The sequence below is a fragment of the Engystomops pustulosus genome, chromosome 1 (genome assembly GCF_040894005.1).
Source record: "Engystomops pustulosus chromosome 1, aEngPut4.maternal, whole genome shotgun sequence".
Lineage (NCBI taxonomy): Eukaryota > Metazoa > Chordata > Amphibia > Anura > Leptodactylidae > Engystomops > Engystomops pustulosus.
This window is the reverse complement of record NC_092411.1, coordinates 270,961,396-270,984,713: the sequence shown is the minus strand read 5'-3', so window position 1 is coordinate 270,984,713 and position 23,318 is coordinate 270,961,396. Positions and strand designations below refer to the sequence as shown.

The window sequence follows — 23,318 nt, the reverse complement described above, 5'->3', positions numbered from 1 at the left end:
ACTGGGCGGGAGGAAGGCGAAGAGACTGGGCAGGAGGAAGGCGAGGAGACTGGGCAGGAGGAAGGAAATTTAGAGACATATAATCCTTTTCCGTTTTACAGCCTTCGAATTTTTAGCCTTCTAATCTAAACTTCTTCCAGTACAACCATAAGTAGGGCTGGAATATGTTGCAGACACCTCTGCTTTGCAGGTGTTAAGCATATGAGAGCAGAGCGTCTTGTGGCGAGCCATCTCATTCTCTTTTAACGTCTACCAAGAACACAATCATATTTTTATGTACCGTTTTTTTTTTCCCTTAACAAAAGAATATAATCATCTGTACTTCTTTGCTTCTTTTTTATTGCCTTTCTTTCATCTATTATGATGGTTGTTGGTTTCAAATTATAAACCTTAATATTTTGTGTTTTTATTTTTTTTTTAGACAGAGTATGAGGTGGCCCCAGATGAGAAGCGCAAAGATCACGGTCTCAAGCTTTTGGATACTTACTTCAATAACGGGGTGAGTCATTTTTAATTTCTCCAGCTCATGTTATTCTCTCATTTTGGCCTATATTTGAAGCATTGTTATCAACCGTAATACACTATTTTATAATATTTAATTCTCCCATTAAGCTGCATATGACAAGATTATTTTTACAGGATTACATTGCAGGAGGTAATAAATTTCTGATGAAAAATACAATCCACTTCTTTCAGATCTTCATATTCTTCATATTTCCATCTTTTTTAATTTTTCTATTAACTTTGATACAGTATCAATTTTTCTGTCTCCATCTTTTATTGGATTGAGGCTTCAGAAGATGATTTTGTTTTGCCATCTACCGCGTAGGCAGGTGCCTATAATTTGTCCATAAATACTGATGTAATGTGTGAAGGTTCAAAAAGGTCGTTCAAACATAACATAGAAAAGCAAAAAGTGTAGGTTTTTCCGTTTAAAATTTATCGGGCATGACATGTAGGGCACATAATTGGAGAATGGTTGTCTATAACAAGTCCTTTCTAAAGAAGACCTACAACAAACTACTTCCATAAGTGTTTGTATACTTTAAGAGGCACAGTTAAACTGGTTTCGGCAAAGCTGAATTTTTTTTTGGTAGCCCCTACTGTTCCTGAGCAGTCAAGGTTAGTATTTTGGGATATCTAGTATCAGATGGGCACCATCCGTCAGTCATAAGAAAGACTCTTTAGTATATTGGGTACTATGGCAGTGATGGCGAACCTATGGCACAGGTGCCAGAGGTGGCACTCGGAGCCCTTTATGTGGGCACCCAGGCTGTCACCCTAAGACAGAGTTCACCAGACAGGACTCGAATCTTCCTGCAGTTCCAGAGACTTGAGATGCTACTGTCAACACTCTTTTAAGGTGACACATACTTGACTGATTGGAACTGCAGGAAGTGTGAGAAGGTGTGAATGGATTGCCTTTTGAGGTCCTTTTGCTGCCCCCATTATTTTTCCTTTACAGAGAGATCCTGCAGATAAGCTACAATGATGGCTGAATTTGCCTTCCTGCTTTCAACTGTATTGGTGTCCTCAGGGGGCCGATACAATTGAATGTTGGAATGTTTAAATTGTCATGTTGGCACCTGATGGTAAATAAGTGGGTTTTGTTTGTAGCTTTGGCACCCGGTCTCTAAAAGGTTCGCCATCACTGCTCTATGGGTTCTCTAATGTCTGATGGGTGCTCATTGAGTAGAGTAGACAGTCTTGTACCATCCTTCTTACAGTAGAGAACCAGAATGATTGAATTTGATTGTTCATGGATAGAGAAGAGTGGACCTGACTTTTGTATTTGGGTCCGGCTGTGTGAGTTAGACGACAGACATATTGCTGGATTTGCAGCTGAAGATCCAATCCAGAAAACCAATTCCCCTAGAAACTAGCCATGACTATGAACAAGTGCGTCATAGATACTGGTAGCTCGAAGGAAAATTCCAGTTTTGCTGGGATCGGTGGAGCAGCACCTATAAAAGGATGCAAATATTTGTAGTGGGTGGAGGTGATAATACGGTAATATATCTGTTAAAATGAGTTCTCGTAAAGTCAGATGTGAGCAGAACTCTTCTAGATCGGAGGAATGCAGCATAGTTGGGGCATAGTTTTCCTGGTATTGCCCATTGCATCTGCTGCAATATTGAAATACCAAAGCTTTTGCCCTTGACATTGACTGAGAGGTCAGTGGTTTTCCTCTACCACAAGCTGGAAGTACCAGGAGGTGTTTATTGATGCCCAGCTGTCATTTCTGCTACTGTGTGGTTAGAGGAATCCCTTGAACAATCCTGAGGAGGGTGACTCATAGTCTCAAGTAGTTTTCGTCTGCTGTTGAGGGCACCGGTGACCTAACATATGCTAAAGTCATTAATTAGACGTAGGCCCTTGTGAAACATCTTATACCGTGTCTCAGAATTCACACCTTGTAATGAAAAAAAAAAAAACAGCCAAACTTGGAGCCATCGAATGTACTCGCTTCCAGAAAGGAAAAAATTACAACTTCTTCTTCAGCCGCTCCTCCTGAAATGTCATGTGGTCCAGAAGCCTGTAAAAAGTTGCTGGATTTTACAAAATGTATGAAAAAAAAAAAATTTAACGCTTATTATGCGTCGTATTTTAGTTTTATACTATTAGTATAAAAAAAATTTTGGACCTTTTGTTTATACCGGTATGACAACCCCAAAGGTCTGATGTGTCCGAGCAGGACCCAGGGCTGCATAAACGTTGTCATCCAAAAATATAGCGCTTCTTTACAAACTTTTTGCTCTTCGTAATATTCAAGTATTTTAAAGCAAATTAAAAAATATTTAATAAAATTGGGGTTGTAGGAGGTGAGGGTATGATGACTGTTGTGCCCTTTTAATATGGCTGCTCTACTTTTTGAGTGTATCTTACGGTTTTCAGCCATATTGTTTGTAATTGTTAAAAAATAAATGCATAAAAATTTAACGGGGGAAAAAAAACCCCATACAATTCCCTCTCAGAATTGGTTTATAGATTAAAAAAAAAAAATTGGGATCGCCACAAAGAAATGGTTTAATCACTATTAAAATGAACCTCACCTTTGGAGAATTTAGTAGTTAATGGGTGGAGATTTATCTGAACTCGTACACCATTTTGGGGGGGCGTTTGACCCCCCCCCCCAATTGAACACATGAAGGGTAACAATTGCAATCGTAATTACAATTGCAAATTGTAATTGCAATCTTCTTTCCCTCTGCAGTCTCTGTCTCAGAATTTTCAGTCCTCTCTGTATTAGTGGGGGGGAGACCTAGCTGCTGTGACTTGCTGCTTCCCCCTACCCTACTGCATAGACTTTAGCAGAGGTTTCGTTGTGAAAAGTGGTAGTGATGGGAAGTCCGGCTCTTTATAGTGAGCTGGATCACTAGGCTCCGCTCACTATGAAGAGCTGGCTCTTGAACGGCTCCCTATGTAATTACAGGCAGCCCCCCGGTTCTTTAGGTTTGTACTTAATTTGAACTTGTATGTAAGTCAGAACTGTATATTTTATAATTGTCGCTACAGACAAACAAAATTTTGTACCAGTGACAATTGGATTTTCAAAAATTTTTGCTGTAATGGGAATAAAAATCATCAATAAAGCTTCATTACAGACACCTGGAACTAAAGTAAAGCATCCAGAGAACATCGCCAGAGGTCATAGTGGGCACATAGGTCCGTCTATGACTCTCTACCAAAAGCTGACTCCCATTGCTCACCATAAAGAGCCAACTCGTTCGCTAATGGCCCATTACTAAAAAGCAGATTAGGAAGGTAGGAAGATAATAAGAGCCAGGATATGTGGAGAAAGGAAAACTTTCCTCTTAAAAGATAACATTTCTTGACACCCTGCGAGACAAGTTCCATCTCCCGCCCTCCGCCAACCTCTACTACATGCGAATTAGGCACTTGTTGCAATCCCTGGAGAGCACTGAGACGGTTTCAGTACCCACGGTATTTGAACACATTTGCAAAAATGCCACTCATACTGCTGGCCTTATATCGGATATCTACATGGTGTTATTGCACCGAAATCCAGAAAAACCTACCACGCATCCATATATGGCCAAATGGGAGGGCATAGTGGGTGAACCAATAATGCAAGAGACATGGCAGCTGATTTGGCGGAGGGCTGCTGAGACTTCCCGGTGCGCCACGTACAAAGAAAATCGGTACAAATTGATGTTGCAGTGGTACCATACACCTTCCTTGCTTCACAAACTATTTCCGGATACACCTGACACTTGCTGGCGTCGTGGCCTCGCTGGCGGGACCCTTCAGCATATCTTCTGGTGCTGCCCATATATTCAGCCCTTCTGGCGAGAGGTGAGTACCCTTATCCAAGCAGTCACAGCGGTGAATGTCCCACTTTCCCCCCTCTTTTATCTACTGAACTTCTCCCCTCAGCCCCTGGCCAAGGCAACCACTAGGATGTGTTTACATATACTTACTGCAGCAAGGTGTCTGATATCGCAATTCTGGAAAAGGCAAGCCCCCTCCCGCTTAGACCTTCTCTCTAGGATAAGGGAAATCCGCACGATGGAATCCCTGTCCGCCTCCTTGAACGACCGCATCTTAGTGTTTGATAAAATATGGGACCAGTGGAATCGCTTCCGGGCGGAGGAGTTAGGGCGAGAGGAAGAGTGACGTGGACATCAACCTTTTTGTTTCCTCCCACATGTTGTTTGTCGTCATTGTGAGTATGAATGTTACCCCTGTGTTTCTACTTCTGTTTTTTTTTAATTATTATTTTATCCGGGTCTTTACTAGGAAGGCGTTAAAACCTAATGTTGTATGCATAACCACAGGCATCGGTAGTGAGACCAACAGAACTGTTCGCCTTTTGGGACATGCACCTACTATATATATATAGGTTTCAGTTACTGTCCATATCTTATATCGCGTGGAAACGCATCTGATGATTGCTGTATAACCATTGCGATGGCTGGGTTGGTGACTCCTCGCCAGAGCAAGGGATTGATGTGGACATTGTTGCCGGACCCGATAAAACCTGTATTTGTGTGTTCATATTGGAAAATTTCAATGCTTATTTTATGTTGATACTTGTTGTTACGTTGTTTGGAAAAACTACAATAAAAATACAATTTTATATAAAAAAAAAAAAAAAAAGATAACATTTCAAAGTTTGTCACTAACTTTAAAAAGTCTTCATAAAGGGGTTGTCCGGAGGCTGAAAAACGCAAGCTGTTTTCTTCCAAAAAACGGCACCACACCTGACCCTGGTTTGTGCCAGTATTGCAGCTCGTGAATGGAGTGGAATTAAAATTTCGGCACAAATCGTGGTCACCTTTAAAGTAACTTCCAAGGCTTTTCCATGGGTAACCCATCCACTCAAGGAAATTGTCTTTATAATTTTGGTTGGGATCGGATTCCTTGAACCCCCACAAATCAGTCATGTGAGCTTTATAGGAAGGCAACGTGACTGATGGACATTTCATCAATGTGTTGACCGACTGGGATGAATTGTCCATCGGTGGTGAAATTTTTCCAATGGATTCACAACACATGACATCATCTGACGACTGAATGCTATGACATTACGAGTTCCCATCAGGGGCCTACAACCCATATCTTGTGTGTGTGATAGATCATCTACCCACGCTGTGGTGCTGATTTTTTTTTTTAGTGTTTTTAGACCACTCTTTGCCCTCAACATCGTGGAAAGTTGTGACTCTATTCAAAAATCCACCCTCCAAGTCCTGCGAAATGCTAACCAGATGTCTCCAGCCAAGTACAACAGCAACAGGAAATTAATTTTGAGTGTGTTTTTCAAAGTTTGGCTCCGAATCAAAGCTCACAAACTATTACCCAAAAGACAAATTACAAAGAAAATGCAGATTGTGGTAGGTGTGTAGATTGTATGTTTTTTCTTCTAGAATGCAAACAAATTTTTTTTTTTTTGTAAGTGTGGTGGTTGGAGGATATATTTTCTCTGGTGGTAATCGGAGACGTAATTGCGTACGCTCAGGGTCAAAAATATAAGTATGAAAATACCATATTGTAAACTGAAGCACATTCCTCTCCGGCTGATATGACGTCCTTTGTCCTCCACTTGTGTTCATCAAATAAATATTCTCCGAGAAGGACAATATTACAGATCTTTTCTTTGGGTGCAAGCCATTTAACAGCATTGTCCTTTAAAGGGGTGTAAGACTAGACAAATATGGCTACTTCTTCAACAGAGGTGCAATACCAGACTTAGCCAATGGCTAAGAGTGGCGCTATTTGTTAAAAACTAACATGTTTTTCAGTCTCCTAAAAATCCCTAAAAAATGTCCCAAGTGCAAACAATTTTTTTGTCTTTTTGAATGGGAAATCCACTCCATCTTGTCTCAACGTCTGGTACATATACCATTCAATCTAATGACTTTAAATTTTTGAATTGTGTTGTGTACCTAATTTTGACTCCCAACCCATGTTATCCTTCCGTACTGGGACCTTTGGCAATAATCGTATCATTCCAAATTTTCCATGGGTGAGACTCCTAGAAATCAACTGTAATCTATGGAAAAAGCTGGTAGTAAGTGATCAGCTTACCTGCAGCTCCCCCAAAGGGCATATGAAGCATTACACAATTCTTAATTATAGAAAAGTCCATGTAAGTCAAGACAGACACCGGTCTTCCAAATCAAAATCCGTTCTTTATAAACACATTCCACTCACGATGAGGACAAGGGATGAACTATCCCCTATTAACATTGAATTCTTTAAAAGGTAATATAAGAAAATGTGTTTTTTAGTCCATAACTCTACTTATTCTTCATCATCGATTGTCGGTGAGATCTGATCCATGGGATCAAGACCTATTGGCGACCCTTTAGAAAGTCTCTCTTATGGTCAGTCATTGTTAAAGGCAAGGACGGGCAGTTCATTTTCCAATGGGGCCACACAAGAAATTAGAATGGTTTTAGAGGGCCAAACTAATGTACTTACCCAATACCTATATACAGTATTTAGTATATAACTTACCTCTGCATAAAGAACGGTAAATAAAACCTTAGAATGATTTAATGAAAATATGGAGGACTTGAATGCTTCATTCTTTAATGATGGGGAAGGGAGCTAAAATTTTTCACCATTATCGCGCAGGACAGTCAGAGATGGTTAAATTGATGATGTGGCCCTGATGTGACCATCACTGTGATTAGGTATAACGTGTACATATAATACCCTAAACAACCCGTAATCACGACTCTGATATAATATCCAGATGCCAACACCAAGCCCCGAGACGCACAGTAAAAGGTAATTTAATGGGCGCGTTCTCTCTCCATTCGGAGCGTTGAGGTCGCAGCGCCTGACGAGGAATGCTGCGTTACTTCAGGTTACGGCGGCCGGCCGCCCTCCGAGGCGTTTTACAGGCGGCTTGTAGTATATCAGGAATTTTGATGTGGTGTCACTATTTCACAAGCTGAGGAGTAATAGAGTTCTGCTGAACAGACCATTCATGTAGAGCCGGGACTCCACAAACAAGCCTTATCTGAGCCCGAGTGGACCTTTCCTAGGATAAACACAGGTGGATGGCGTGAGAAAAAGAAGGTCATTCATACCGGGAAAGCCTGCGTGTGTCTATTCAGGAAAAAAACGTGAAGTCATTTGGAGTCCTATAGTCTGACAAGGTGCCGTATTATGAGATTTTACCAAAGTATTGGAAGTTTAAGGCGAGCCGCCTCCTTTTCTGACATGAGTACCGTATATATTCTGGTATAAACCGAGCCGCCTAAATTTTACCATAAAATACTGTGAAAACTTGCCCCCACAGTAATGAAGTGCCCTGTGCAGTCTGCCCCCCACACTGATGAAGTGCCCTGTGCAGTCTGCCCCCCACACTGATGAGGTGCCCCATGCAGCCTGCCCCCACAGTGATGAGGTGCCCCGTGCAGCCTGTCCCCACAGTAATGAAGTGCCCTGTGAAGCTTGCCCCTTCAGTGATGAGGTGCCCCACGCAGTCTGCCCCCACAGTAATGAAGTGCCTCGTGCAGCTTGCCCCCACAGTAATGAAGTGCCCCGTGCAGCCCCATCCCACGGTAATGAGGTGCCTCGTGCAGCCTGCCCCCACAGTAATGAGGTGCCCCATGCAGCCTGCCCCCACAGTAATGAGGAGCCCCGTGCAGCCCCCGCCCACAGTAGTGAGGTGCCCCGTGCAGCCTCCCCCCACAGTAATGAGGTGCCCCGTGCAGCCTCCTCCCACAGTAATGAGGTGCCCCGTGCAGCCTCTCCCCCACGGTAATGAGGTTCCCAGTGCAGCCTCCCCCCACAGTAATGAGGTGCGTCGTGCAGCCTGCCCCCCCAGTAATGAGGAGCCCTGTCCAGCCCGCCGCCCACAGTAATGAGGTGCCCCGTGCAGCCTCCCCCCACAGTAATGAGGTGCGCCGTGCAGCCTCCCCCAACAGTAATGAGGTGCGCCGTGCAGCCTGCCCCCACAGTAATTAAATACCCTCCTTTGCCCCTTGTGTAAAAAAAAAAAAAAAAAACCTTGTGTACATAGGCTCTGATGCTCCTTGTCCTTCTCGTCTTTGTGTCTATCAGAGCGTGTAGAGATGCGTCCATGTGCTTTTATCACGCTAAACACTGTGTCATTTTATACTGTTTGAGTATAAGCCATGTGAATTTTTTGTTGTTGTTGTTTATTTTTGTATACCTCTACTTTGTGTTGATCATCTGTGATTCTCCATCTGAGCTTTCTCTAACTGGCTTAGACTGCTGCATCGGTTCTAATGTCAGACAGAACCGCCAGTGTGCTAGACCTCCTCCGATGACCCATCATTTGTATAAATGGAAAAATCCCTGACAATAGACATACTGGGAGATGAATAAAATGGACCTGAAGAAGGGCAGATGGATTGAAGAATGGATAATGCGTTTCTAATGGACTTGCACGGATCAAAACTGTATTATGTCTTCTACTATTACACATTCTTTTGAAGCTTTCGTGACAGATCTACAGGCCCACAATATGTGAATATGTAGAATTCCTTCTGATTTATGGTGAAAAAAAATTGCCAGACAAACCCACATCATGTTTGCAAAGTTCCAATCTCTCCAGTAGGAAAGCGGGCGAGTCGGTAAAAAGTAGGAAAGCTATACTGTACAAACACTGGGGGAAGCCCTGCACGTCCTGAGGCTGGAGCAGAATGTAACCGCACACAAGTTTTGTGGTTCCTGGCCCTGGATTTTTTACTCGCCGCATTCGCTTTCATTGCTCCCAGCAAATGGATGCTGTAGAATGAGAACAATTTGTGTTGCCCATAGTTTTCTAAAAAGTTCTGATCGCTGTGTGACCACCTATATGTTCTCCAGTTCAACCCCAGTAGGTTGAGTTCCCACTGCTATGTTAAAGTTGGTCAACGTGGTCCAGGTAGACCTTGAACACTTCCCATCAGACAAGTAATAGGTGGGCCCGTAAAAGTGGCCAACACATGGACCAAGAAAATTAGGACTAAAGTTTTTTGGGCAACCGTTGGTCATGTCAATACGTCCTAAGGCCTTATTCACACAACTGTATTTAGTAGTAGTAGTTGTAGTATTTGTATTTGTAGTTCCCTATATTTGTTTTTTCATGTTGTTTTCAAAAGCCCCTAAGTTAACGGACCAATGGAAAAGAACCATCCCACATGAGATGATTCTGAAGAACTGATGACCAGTGATAAGGAGCCGTGCACCTGTGTGATATCACATGACCAGGGATATAACAAGCCGTACAACTGTATGACATCACATGACTAGGGATATAAGGAGCCGTGCACCTGTGTGACATCACATGACCAGGGATATAAGGAGCTGTGCCCCTGTGTGACATCACATGACCAGGGATATAACGAGCTGTGCACCTGTGTGACATCACATGACCAGGGATATAAGGAGCCGTGCACCTGTGTGACATCACATGACCAGGGATATAAGGAGCCGTGCACCTGTGTGACATCACATGACCAGGGATCTAACGAGCCGTGCACCTGTGTGACATCACATGACCAGGGATATAAGGAGCCGTGCACCTGTGTGACATCACATGACCAGGGATATAAGGAGCCGTGCACCTGTGTGCCATCACATGACCAGGGATATAAAGAGCCGTGCACCTGTTTGACATCACCTGACCAGGGATATAAGGAGCCGTGCACCTGTGTGACATCACCTGACCAGGGGTAGAACCAAATACACAGATGAAGCAGCACTCCGAAAAAGTTAGGTGAAAAAAGTGATGTTTATTCCACCAGTGGTGCGACGTTTCGTCTTTTCCATAAAGACATTCTCTCGCACCACTGGTGGAATAAACATCACTTTTTTCACCTAACTTTTTCGGAGTGCTGCTTCATCTGTGTATTTGGTTCTACCGCTGGAGGGGTTGTCGGACCCCTATGAAGACCTGCACCCTACGATTTTCTGCACTGTGCCGTTCCAACCCCTGTGTTTTATCACCCGACCAGGGATATAAAAAGCCGTGCACCTGTGTGATATCAGATGACCAGGGATATAAAGAGCCGTGCACCTGTTTGACATCACCTGACCAGGGATATAAGGAGCCGTGCACCTGTGTGACATCACCTGACCAGGGATATAAGGAGCCGTGCACCTGTGAGACATCATTATTTGTCAGCTAATAACAACCAAACGGAAAGGTTGGATGTTGTTAGTGGGCATCTATGCTGGTATGGAGGGGTCAGAAAAGTTTATTTTAAGCCAAATTTCATAAAACTTTGACAACCCCTTAAAAAAGGGGTCTACCAGCTCCAAAATCAACCCACAAGTAAAATCGACATGGGAAGTTTCATTCTTTGTTTTCTTCCTGTCGATGAACGCTTGTTCCTGGTCATGTGATGGTACACAGGTGCACAGATCATTATAATACACAGCTCTGATTACTGTGACGAGCCATGCACCTGTGTGTCATCACATGACCAGGGATATAATGAGCCATGCACCTGTGTGACATCACATGACCAGGAATATAACGAGCCGTGCACCTGTGTGACATCACATGACCAGGGATATAACGAGCCGGGCACCTGTGTGACATCACATGACCAGGGATATAACGAGCCGTGCACCTGTGTGACATCACATAACCAGGGATATATAACAAGCCGTACACTTGTGTGACATCACATGACCATGGACAGGTTTTTATCCACAGAAGGGAACAATTAAACTTTGTATAGAATCAGAGCAAGCAGAGATCTAGAAAAAAGTGAGATGTGGGGCAGATTTACTTACCCGGCCCATTCGCGATCCAGCGGCGCGTTCTCTGTGTTGGATTTGGGTCTTCCGGCGATTCACTAAGGTAGTTCCTCCGACGTCCAGCAGATGTCGCTGCTACGCTGAAGTTCCCCGAGGCCCGCCGGAATGCCCTGAAATTCACTGGCCTATTCCTGGTGAAGGTAAGTTCGAGTCCCGTGACACGTTTTTTTTTTTTTTTAAATGCGGCGGTTTTTCCGAATCCCTCGGGTTTTCATTCGGCCACACCCCCCAAATTTCCGTCGCGTACATGCCGGCGCCGATGCGCCACAATCCGATTGCGTGCGCCAAAATCCCAGGGCAATACAGGGAAAATCGGCGCAAATCGGAAATATTCGGGTAGCACGTCAGGAAAACGCGAATCGGGCCCTTAGTAAATGACCCCCATTGTACAACTTTTCATGACACGAACAATGTCAATTTTCGCCGGGGTGACTCCTTTTATGGGGAATTTTTATGTATGTCACCCTGTCACTTTTGGGTTACTACAAGACCTCATTGCAATACTTTTCTGGAACCACTGTAATGTCTTCTGGTCCTAGAAGAAGGGGTGCTCTTTCCCCCCTATTCTTTGTCACTGCAGTGTGTGTTTGGCCTCCTCCATGAATAGTGGGGGGGCCTCACATCAGACATCTCGGTTCTGGGAGGGAAACTTTATCTCCTCAGTGACAGTGTGTATATTTTTGTGTGTAAAATCCAGATATTATTTCTAGCTCTGTGGTCATATAAACAGGGAATTCTTATGGAAAACCAGCAGTTCAGCAATTCCAGACTTGTGCCGCTGTAACTCCTCTACATTACATCCTTCATAGAAAGTGACGTGGGTGTGGATGGTATCGCAGGCCATAACCTGAGGGGAATCCCACGATACGACCCCGAGGGCTTCACTCCGCAGCTCCTGGTAATGTCGTCAGCCTCCACTCGTGCGCCGTCACTTCATTCTTTTCTTAGCCTCGTGTCCTCACCAACCTTTGTTTTTGGCTTTTATTTATGCCACTCCCTTCCTTCCTTATTGAACTGGCATTTTTCATTTCTTCCCATACAATTTTTTTTCTAAGACGAGAAACTTTGGGATATTTCCAGCTGAGCCCAGCCCATTATAATTTTCCTTAGCTTGTTAATAGCTGCTGAGAAAGGCACATACCTTCTGCGAAGGCTCCGGGTCATAATGTGAAGCTCGAGGTCTTGTTTTCACCTATGTCATGTGTTGTAGACTGACGGAAACAAAAAAAAAACTATACAAAACAACAAAAACGTGAATAATGCCGGAGGTCGCCTATTTCTAGGAAGCGGTGTTAACTTGTTTGTTCTTAAAACGCTTCCTCCTCCTTGAATTTTATCATCCGGACACATTGGGGCTCATTTACTAAGGGTCCGCGGTGCACATTTTCGCCGGGTTTCCCGACGATTTCCAATTAGCGCCGCATTTAACAGGGGTTTTTGGTGCACGCGATCAGATTTTTGTACATCGGCGCCGGCTCTCATGGGGAACGGGCCATTGGAGGATCCGCCAGATTCGGACAATGTGCAGGATTCAACATCGTAAATTGTGTCGCAAGACATGCACTTACATGCACCGGGAAGAAGAAGGTGAACTCCGGCGGACCTCAGCGGGGAAGCGACACATGCAGGATATCGGCGCACAATGTAAGTGAATCGCGCCGGACTTCATCGTCGTCGGACAGTCCAGATCGGGGATAGCGACAGGGTCAGCTAAGTAAATGTGCCCCAACACGGGCGAAGACTTTGCCAGCTTCATCCTTATTTGCGTGTTTCTGACAGGTTCATAAGCCTTATTAATAATCAAATATGACCGTAACAGCGGGATGACATAATGGGAGGCTTGCATTGGGACTTGTGCACCAAGATCATGGTGCCCACATGTGACACCGGTAGGGGCCTCTATGTTGTATTTTTTCTTTGTGTCCATCAGGTAAATGGAGCCTCATTGATAATTGTAGTGCTTATACCATTGTATACCCTAAATACAGGGCTAAATGGGATATGCCCAGTAACTGCCCAGAAGAAGGACTTATTGCAAGGCCATTGGGTTCCTCCACTCATCCCTCTTTGTCTATGGAGACCATTGATGCGTGTGATTGTTACCTCAGTGGGTGGAAGCAATGGTTTCTTTTTCAGGGCACTCCATAATTTCAGGAATTATTTTTTTATGGATTGAGTTCCCTTTGGGACTTGGTCCTGCTATGTTGGGCTGCCTTTCCTTGTCCGTCTTTCTTCTCTTCCTTTTACTGTCTTCTCTCTCCTATCCTCGTTGCCTTTTCTCGTTCCCTTTTCGTGTTGGATTTAGTGATCCCAAGTTTTCAGCTAGGTTTCAATTATATGGGGGTTGTGGGCCTCCCCTCCCACTATTACAAAACTTTACCACGTATTGGGGACAATGGTTGGCAACACCAGGCTTGTTAGCTACTAAGCAGAAATTGGCATTATTTGCCGACTAGATAGGAAGTGCAGATTATTGGGGGACACTAGGATCACGGCATTGCAGAAAGGAATCCAATAGCTTAAGTGTTGTAGAGTTATGGTTTTAGCTCTGGTACTTTAAAGGGAACCTGTCACCGCTGTTTCAAAAAAATGAAACTAAGACAGGTTCCCATAGAGCCCTTTAGTCCTAAGGGCACCCATTTATCAACTAACACTGGTGATGCGTGGAAAAGCAAAAAATCACATTTTATTCCTTACCTGGTAACCAGGGAGAACCCAGCGAGTCCACGTGGGAGGATCATCGCGGCTCGAGTCCTCGCCCTCCTCTGTGCACATCAGCCAGCGCACGCCTCCTGTATGATTTTTCTCACATCGCACAGCCGAGTTCTCACGCACGCACACTGGCTGCTCTCAGCTGTGTCAATGCTTATCAGCGAGCAGGAAGCCAGGGAGCTGGAGGCGTGCGCTGGCTTATGTGCACAGAGGAGGGCGAGGACTCGAGCCGCGGTGATCCTCCCACGTGGACTCGCTGGGTTCTCCCTGGTTACCAGGTACAGAATAAAATGAGATTTTTTGCTTTTCTATGCATCGCCAGTGTTAATTGATAAATGGGTGCCCTTAGGACTAAAGGGCTCTATGGGAACCTGTCTTAGTTTCAAAATTCAAAATTCGAAAAAATTTAAAGCTTTGATTTCTCTTTGCATTAATAAAAAAGTTCTGATTAATAACAAACCAAAACTTTACCAGGTTAAGAACGAGACCCTTTATAGGGGAACCCATATAGTACTTTTAAATTTTGTGTAAAGTGAATGGAGAGGGTGCATGTTAGAACCACTCTCATAGCAGTGGTTGGAGGGGGGTGGATGTCCTTGGCATGCCCCTCTAACCCCTGATATGGGGGTGTCAGAGAGGGTAACAAACAGTAATGACTACACTGCCCCCTCTATCCATGAGAAGCCAAAAGGACACGACCCGTCATAGGAAGTCCTGCAGTCTGCAAACTTCACCTGGATATGTACTATATAGTTGCCCTCGTAAGGGTCTGTAACTTACCCTGGTCAAGTTTAGTGATAGTGGTCAACCATTTTAAGGCTCCTCCTGACCAGGATATTTTTGGATCTGTAGTTTCCCTGTTCTGCTTGTATACAAAATTTCTTAATGAACTGAGATTTTACATAAATGGGATACCTGGGTTCAAGTCCCATCCAGGTCAACTCCAAAACATACTGGTAGGATGATTAGATTGTGAGCCCCATTGGGGACAGGGACTGATTTGGCAAACTCTGTGCAGCGCTGCGTAATCTGTGTGCCCTATATAAATAAAGGAGTTATTATTATATTGTTATTGTTATTAAAGGAATTTATAATTATTTTTTTTTTCATTCCAGTCTGCCGCCCATTTGCCGGAAATACCTCAGGACACCGTTCATGAATGTAAGGAGAGGCTGGAACAGACTCCCTGTAAGGAACTTTTTAAAGACTGCACTAGGTGAGTGGAGCACAGACAGAAATATGTCTCTCTAATATCTTCTAAATTGTTTTTGTTTACTTTATCAACTTGTTTGATAAAAAGAAAATGTAATTTTGTTTTTAAATATGTAAAAAAGTTTGAAAATGCACACACAAAATTATTCAGTAATATAAAAGTTGTACAAGTTAAAAAAAGGACAATTGTAGACAGGAAATTGTGGAACTTATGTCTCCCTTCCAATATACCCAATGGTACTGTCAAGAAGACCTAAGGGGTAGATTGGGGGGATTAAAAATCTAGAATAGTGGGAGGGGAGGGGGGGGAGGCTGGAGGGGTGGTGGGAGTATACACACAGGCACTAAGGCAGGGAGGGGGGGGACTGTTATTGTTATTGTATATTATGTTATTGTTCCCTATCTGATATTAGGGGATAAGGGGTGAGCCAAAGCACCTAGTAATGCGATTTTTGATATGTTGACTGTGAAGTCAAAAATTGATAGATGTATGTTGGCTCTGCGAAGTCAAGACATTTGAAAAAGGCTCATCCATCTGTTTGTATGTTTTATTACATGAAAATAAAAAAAATTTTCTTCAAAAAAAAGGACAATTGTCGCGTACAGTTCAAGGTAGCAAAAAAGAATTCTAAGTATGGTATCACGATGTAATAACAGAAGTACAAGGAAGTAAATGAGCATTATAGGGGTCCCAAATTGTGCATAAACCTGTCCACATTGTGAACTGAAGATCTCGAAGGCATAAATATAGGTCAAGGATTGAAGGTTAAACAGAACGACACCAATATCGGGCTATCAAACTCTTCAGCGCAAGTAAAATATGAAGGAGCAACCTGCCCCTCGGACCCCGGAAAGTACCGGGATACATGAGAATGGACATCACCGGGTTATTAGATCCAGTTTAACCTGCAGCGCAGTAACGTCAAACACGTAAAAGTCAGTTTCTTAGAAATTCTGATGAGTCGTTTCTGCAGATTTATTTCTATAGGAGGAATAAATCCTCTGTGATGACGTCACTACATGTCGAGCAATGAAATATGTAGATTAGAAATGTACCTCTCCCACCCAACATGTGCTACTGAGGTCTGTTTTTCCGAAACAGCAGATGTGAAAATATTTGGCTATGCTGACACATCTGGAAATGACCTAAGACCTGTGCCGTGCTGATCCATCCATGTACACGATGATGATTTCTACTTCTGTGACTCAAAATGAATGTGTTCTTCAAGCCTACAATCTGTGATGAGTCTACTGGAAACAAATTGCTAATATTGGACTGCATACCTTGCGAGAACAGCCTAAATGAGTGCATTCTCCCACCTCTTATTTCAGCAGAGTGCCGTCTGCCGCCTCTAGTTTGGGCATAGAGTGCCGCCCGCCGCCTCTAATTTGGGCATAGAGTGCCGCCTCTAGTTTGGGCATAGAGTGCCGCCCGCCGCCTCTAGTTTGGGCATAGAGGGCCGCCTCTAGTTTGGGCATAGAGTGCCGCCCGCCGCCTCTAGTTTGGGCATAGAGTGCCGCCCGCCGCCTCTAGTTTGGGCATAGAGTGCCGCCCCCCGCCTCTAGTTTGGGCATAGAGTGCCGCCCGCCGCCTCTAGTTTGGGCATAGAGTGCCGCCCGCCGCCTCTAGTTTGGGCATAGAGTGCCGCCCGCCGCCTCTAGTTTGGGCATAGAGTGCCGCCCGCCGCCTCTAGTTTGGGCATAGAGTGCCGCCCGCCGCCTCTAGTTTGGGCATAGAGTGCCGCCCGCCGCCTCTAGTTTGGGCATAGAGTGCCGCCCGCCGCCTCTAGTTTGGGCATAGAGGGCCGCCCGCCGCCACACTTTATGATAATCAGCCATGTTTTAAGTCCCAAACATTTGTAAATTATTATTGCTGTAGCTTTTTATTGGGATCCATTTTTGTACATCTTAATCATTGATTTTTGTTCTTTGTTACACTCTCCGCTCTTCTATGGGAAGCCGTGTGGGTTGTTTTTGTGTAGTTTTTCCGATGCATATGTTTTTGTTTATTTCCATAATTCTGTTCAAACCACTCCCCTCTTTCCATGATGTGATGGAACTTTCTACTACTAATGTTCTACATTCCAGAGATGGATTCCCACGTCACATATAAGCTGTTGGTTCCCATTTTCACATCATACATCCCATTTACAGAGCCCCAGGGCAGTGGCTGTCACACTTACCCTACTCCTAAGGGGATAAATAATAAGTAGGGGGCAGCAATGAGCTGATATAATGTATTACTAATCATCAATGCAAGTGAAGGGTTATCATTGGAGTTTAAGCACACATTACTATCAGGACAAGTGACGTCCATTGTTTGAAACTCCTGTACAAATTCACGTTCTAGAAATCCTACTAGGAAAAAAAATTCCCGCAAATATACAGTGTACAAATTTGAAGGAAAAAAATCATGAGGACATTGGGCAATCTACAATTTTACGGTATTGTGGAATCCTTACCCTGAAAACCCCTTTTGACAAGACCTCTAACCTGTTAGGGTACAATTTTACAAAGTCAGCAGAATATTTTCCATTTTTAATTTGCATAAGTTGTAAAACGTAATGAATAATTTATATGTATCCCAAAAATATAGACTCTGCATATAATTATTATTTCTTTGAATATATATGTATGTATATATGCAGGCTCTGAAGCAGTGTATACATGAATGGCCTCCTCCGCCAGTGACCTTTTTATCAGGAATCTGGAGCAGCCCCGGTTGCACGTGTTCTCCTGTGTGAATGGAATGTGTGTCCTTTCGCTGCTCGCTGTTACGTTCACTGTTTTCCACTTGAGACCTTTTTCCTATGAATGACGATATTGATCCAGATTATAGTGTATAGGATCAGATATAAAGCCTGCCGCTGACACACACTGCTGCGGCTGCTGAGGTCACTGTGTGTTTGTATTTGTCACATGCCTATGGATGTATTGCGTTGCGGGTGCTATAAAGATATGTTATAATTATCACTTTTCTAAGAAAAGAAAAAAAAAATTCTTAACTTTAAAACTCAAAGCTCTTCCCTCATCGTGAGTCTCTTGGTCCTCTAATATTCTATATCGTCCCCACATTGACATTGATCTGGACACTATTTGTTAGGTTCCCTTTAAGTTGTTACCAATCACCATGCGAATCGCTTGTAAACCTCTGAATGTACCTTATACAGACTGTTGTACGTTTGCTACATATGTATTTAATAAAGGGCTAAAAATTATGTCCACGGAAAGCTACCAGTCAGGGGGGGGGGGTTTCGGCGAACAGCAGTCAAGCAGGCAGCCAACCTCATCAGGTAACCCTAACTCTTTACCTCCGTAAAGAGCTGAAAACAGTTTGCCTAATTAGAGAAGTTATACAACTGACCATCCTTTGAGCAGGTTGAGAATCTGGAGCATCACATTTGTTTGTTCTATGAAACTCTCACAATGGCCAGAAAGAAAGAACTTACCTGTGAAACAAGACAGTCTATTCTTGTTCTTAGAAATGAAGACCATTCCATGCAACAAATTGTCAAGAAACTGAAGATTTCCTACAATGGTGTGTATTACTCCCTTCAGAGGAGAGCACAAACAGGCTCTAACAAGAGTAGAAAGAGAAATGGGAGGCCCCGCTGCACAACTCAGCAACAAGATGAGTACATTAGAGTCTCTAGTTTGAGAAACCAACACCTCCACAGGTCCTCAACTGGCAGCTTCAAATACTCGCCAAACGCCAGTGCAACCGCTACAATGAAGAGGCGATTCCAGGATGAGGCCTCCAGGGCACAATGGCAAAGAAAAAGCCTGGCTAATGAAAGGAAACAATTCATTTTGCAACTCATTTGAAAAATAAAAGAATTTTCATGGAAAAGACAACATTTTCTAGACAACCCCAAACTTTGAGCTGTCAGTGAGTTTTGGGCCCTGAAACCTTCTTCTCTTCATTCGGCTGGGGTTTAAGGTCCCAAACCCTTGTACGTTACCTGTGTTGATCACATTTCTGGATCGAAGATGGGAGGGTTGACTCGATACTACTTAGACCTCCCCCTTCCTGTGTTAGTACAGTGCACTCCTGCGCCACATGTTATGATCATGCGCTGTGATGCAAGGTGTCCAAGACTCTACACCTCTGATATTAATGCATGTATATGGTATTTTCTGTTTAGCTATTTCTATTACAACCTCTTCTATGTTCGTTGCAGAGTGGTTCACGATTACCTGCGAGGTGCGCCATTCGAGGATTTTCAGGAAAGCATGTATTTCTCCCGCTTCTTACAGTGGAAATGGCTTGAGAGGTAAGTGTCCTGCAACATCAGCTTGTCATAGTCTTTGTCTCCTCTCCAAGGCTTAACTGAATGCTCAACAGCTTTATGAACCTCTGTCACCCTCCTTGTGTAGAAATGCAGATTTTTAACAGGCAGCAAGTTATACAGCAAGAGGAGCTAAGTGCATTGTACATAGTGTCCTCTCTGCAGGCAGCATGTTACAGAGCAGGAGGAGCTGAGCAGATTGTACATAGTACCCTATCTGCAGGCAGCATATTATAGAGCAGGAGAAGCTGAGCAGATTGTACATAGTGTCCTATCTGCAGGCAGCATATTATAGAGCAGGAGAAGCTGAGCAGATTGTACATAGTGTCCTCTCTGCAGGCAGCATGTTATAGAGCAGGAGGGGCTGAGCAGATTGTACATAGTGTCCTATCTGCAGGCAGCATGTTATAGAGCAGGACTAGCTGAGCAGATTATACATGGTGTCCAAGAGCGGGAGGAGTTGAGCAGATTATATAAAGTTTAGGTTCCATCCATATTTCCTACTTTATTCTATAGGAGCCGATGTACAATCATTTCCTTTTTTCTAGGGCTGAGGGTTAATGTTTTTGCTCACAATTCATCAGAGCAGGTTTTAGAGGTTGACACTTCCTATTTGAGGGGAAGTAACATTTCCATGATCCTATGACATCTTCCTATAATAAAGGAAAGTTGTAATTATCAGGAATACTTCCCTATAGAGTAATTATATCGGCGGTGGCCGTCCGGTTACTCTCAGGCCTCACATCGCTGCCTTCTACACCGTCTTCTTGCGCTCCTAAAACGCCATAAAATAAATGCAAGCAGCGCGTTTAGATAAGAGCTCGGCCATAACTCGTAATTGTTCCACTCGGATTCTCCGCTCTGTGGGCTTTTACGGTGTGAGAAGGTGACGTGTCTGCTGAGCGGCTGCGAGCGTTGGGTTATGGGCTCATATAAAGGGCACTGGACCCTGGAACAAAGTAGTTACGTTATTGATTAGATATTGTTTTATAGCGTTTCGCTGGAAGCGGCAATGAAACCTACGCCTCAGCTTCTTAGATGCTATTTTCGGCTGGAGCACCGGCGGTGGTGCATGAGCTGCTATTCAGACAGACCACTAGGAGGTGCACCTCATACAGGGATGTCATATCTACCCGTTCTCCTTCCCTATTCACACCTTATAATTTATTTTTAGTGCTGTGTCTTATTTATATATATTTTTTTTATACTTTTACTATTTTCCAAGGGAATCTGTCACCAGCTTTACCCAACTAAACGTCTATCCTCCTCAAGAAGGCTATAAAGTGTCCTTTCTAGAATTCCCTCTTTTCTTTAAAATCTCGCCCATGTACCTATAAAGAATCTTCTTCAAAGTTGTGAAAATGAGCAGAGAAGAGTCATATTTCACTTGCGAGTTCAATTTAGAGGTTACAGGTCACTTCAAACGCCCCTAGAAAAATAGTGTCATGTTTAAGATAAGAATCACATCTTTCAGGTGGGATCAGGCTTGAGGTTCTGTGATCTACAGGGATACAGGCAGTTATAGACGCATACACTCACTTGCTCACTCCTGCCGCATGCACCTTAAATATGTTTCTAAAATCTATCCTTTCTTGACCAATCCATTCTCAGTGCAGCAGCCAATCTTGTCTTTAAGACCATACGCTAAATGGATGCCTTCAGTCTGTGCCAGTCACTGCACTGGTTGCTCGTCTCCTTCCGAATAGAGTTTAACTTAATCACCCTCATCCTCATAGCTCTGCATAATGCTGCCCCTCACTACCTCTCCTCTCTCATTTCAGTCCAACTCCTGCTCTTTCATCTGTCAGTGATATTAGATTAACCCTGTTGCGCACAAGGATGTACTATTACGTCCTGGTGCTGCGGGGGTGTATGGAGATAGCTCATGTACTGGGCTCTCTCCATACACAGCGGGTGTTGGCTGTATAACACAGCTGACACCTGCCTGTAACTGCCAAGGTCGGTGCTGGCACTGATCACAGTAGTTAACTTAAGTGCTGCGGTGGGACTCTGGTGGGAGCTTCCATCCTGGACGGCTGATCCCCGCCCCTGTGATGTCATGGGGGGGCTGAAGATCGGTTGCTGTGGCAGTCTACAGTCTCATAGACTTGTAGGCCCGCCATGGATAGTGATCTCTAATAGGCCAGTGGCAGGCTATTAAAGATCAGCAGTAAAATGAATATATACTGCAATACTGTAGTAGTGCAATATATAGTATGAGCAATCAGACCCTTCAAGGTTAAAGTACCCTAGAGGGTCTCAAACAATTAATAATCAGTGGATTAATAATCAGGTCATTTTAAAATTTTTCTATAACATTAACACTGCTCCCTGCCAGCAGTGTGTCGTGAGTCCCGAAGAGGATAAGTGAGGAGGAGGGATCGAGGAGAAGGCTGCCCTGATGCCCCAAACCCCATCACCAGCTTTTACCCGAGTAAATTATCGGCGCCACAGGACGGCTGCCTCCAGAAGGCTCCGTCACTTCTGTTGTGGCCATCCTGGGGAACTAAATCTTGAGCTGCAGTACCCAAGCACCACTATAATACAGTGATTAGAGCCACCTTCTTCCAACTCCATCCACTGTATTTGTTTCAGCACCCAGTGGCAGCCAAAACGAGCATCTGCAGAAGGTGCTGTGAATAGTGATGTATTTTTTGCAGAAGAAATAGTTTTTTTTCTTTTTGAATTTTTCGACCTTGAGCGTTATTTATTTACATTCCTTTATGGTGGCTTCAGCCGCCAGCTATACAGAAGGATCCTCTTCCAATCGTATCCTTAACTTTCCCATGAACCAAAAGGACATGTTAAAGTCCAATATGTCCACTCCTTCTTTAATCGGACCTCTCATGTGTAGGAAAATGTTGGGTTGTCTCAAATCTGTGTGGCCACCACTGAAGGACATTACACCAGGGATCTTTAGTGAAGTCCAGTAATAGCAACGTACTAGTCATACACCACACTGCCCCCTGTTGGTGATTCCTCCCACTGCAACTTTTTCAGTTTGTCATAAGTGGTTAATACTATACCCTAATGTAAATCATCAATCAGCATAAGAAAATGTATAATAATCCAGTCCTCGCAGCGTGGTCGTCTTTAACCTTTAACCCCATTTAAATATTCCCAGGTTGGAACGGACGATGCTACACCTGAGCAGATTTATTTTTTTTTACATGTAAATGTATGTAAATGATCTCTGATGGTTACATAGTTCTCAGAATGAATTGCAGTTAGTTTAATCCCTGCTAAGAAGTTCTGCAGCAGCTGCAGTGTGTGGTAGCTGCTTTGGCAGCTCGTACGCAGCCACTGCTGCAGAACATCTTTGGGAAGTGGAATCATTTAGTCTGAGTTTGTTGTTTGGATTAAAGCGGTTCTGCAGCAGCAAGGTAGTTAATAAGAGGAGGAGGCACACAATTTTATGCTGTGATATGTGAATGGAGGGAATATCAGACATGAAACTGTTGAAGTTTGATGCAATGGGGGTCATTTACTAAGGACCCGATTCGCATTTTCCCGACGTGTTACCCGAATATTTCCGATTTTCGCCGATTTTCCCTGTATTGCCCCGGGATTTTGGCACAAGCGATCGGATTGTGGCGCATCGGCGCTGGCATGCACGCGGCGGAAATCGGGGGCGTGGCTTAACGAAAACCCGACGGATTCGGAAAAACGGCCACATTTTTAAAAAAAAATCTGTCGCGGAGCTTGCACTTACCTTCACTCAGCCCGAGCCGGTGTATTCCAGGGCGTTCCGATGCTTTTCAGCGCAGCAGCAGCCACCTGGCGGACGGCGGAGGAACTACCTTAATAAATCCCGGCCGGACCCGAATCCAACGCAGAGAACGCGCCGCTGGA

At 44.0% G+C, this 23,318-nt stretch overlaps 1 protein-coding gene across 8 annotated transcripts in view; it reads left to right on the top strand.

Moving 5' to 3' along the window:
• GRK4 (G protein-coupled receptor kinase 4) overlaps positions 1-23,318 on the top strand; it is a 198,195-nt gene that overhangs the window by 157,695 nt on the left and 17,182 nt on the right. For all 8 annotated transcript variants that reach the window (XM_072126163.1, XM_072126161.1, XM_072126164.1 and 5 more), the window contains 3 exons: positions 422-499; positions 15,081-15,181; positions 19,359-19,451. In XM_072126163.1, coding sequence (XP_071982264.1) covers positions 422-499; positions 15,081-15,181; positions 19,359-19,451 — 272 coding nt within the window. The remainder of the gene's footprint in view (positions 1-421; positions 500-15,080; positions 15,182-19,358; positions 19,452-23,318) is intronic.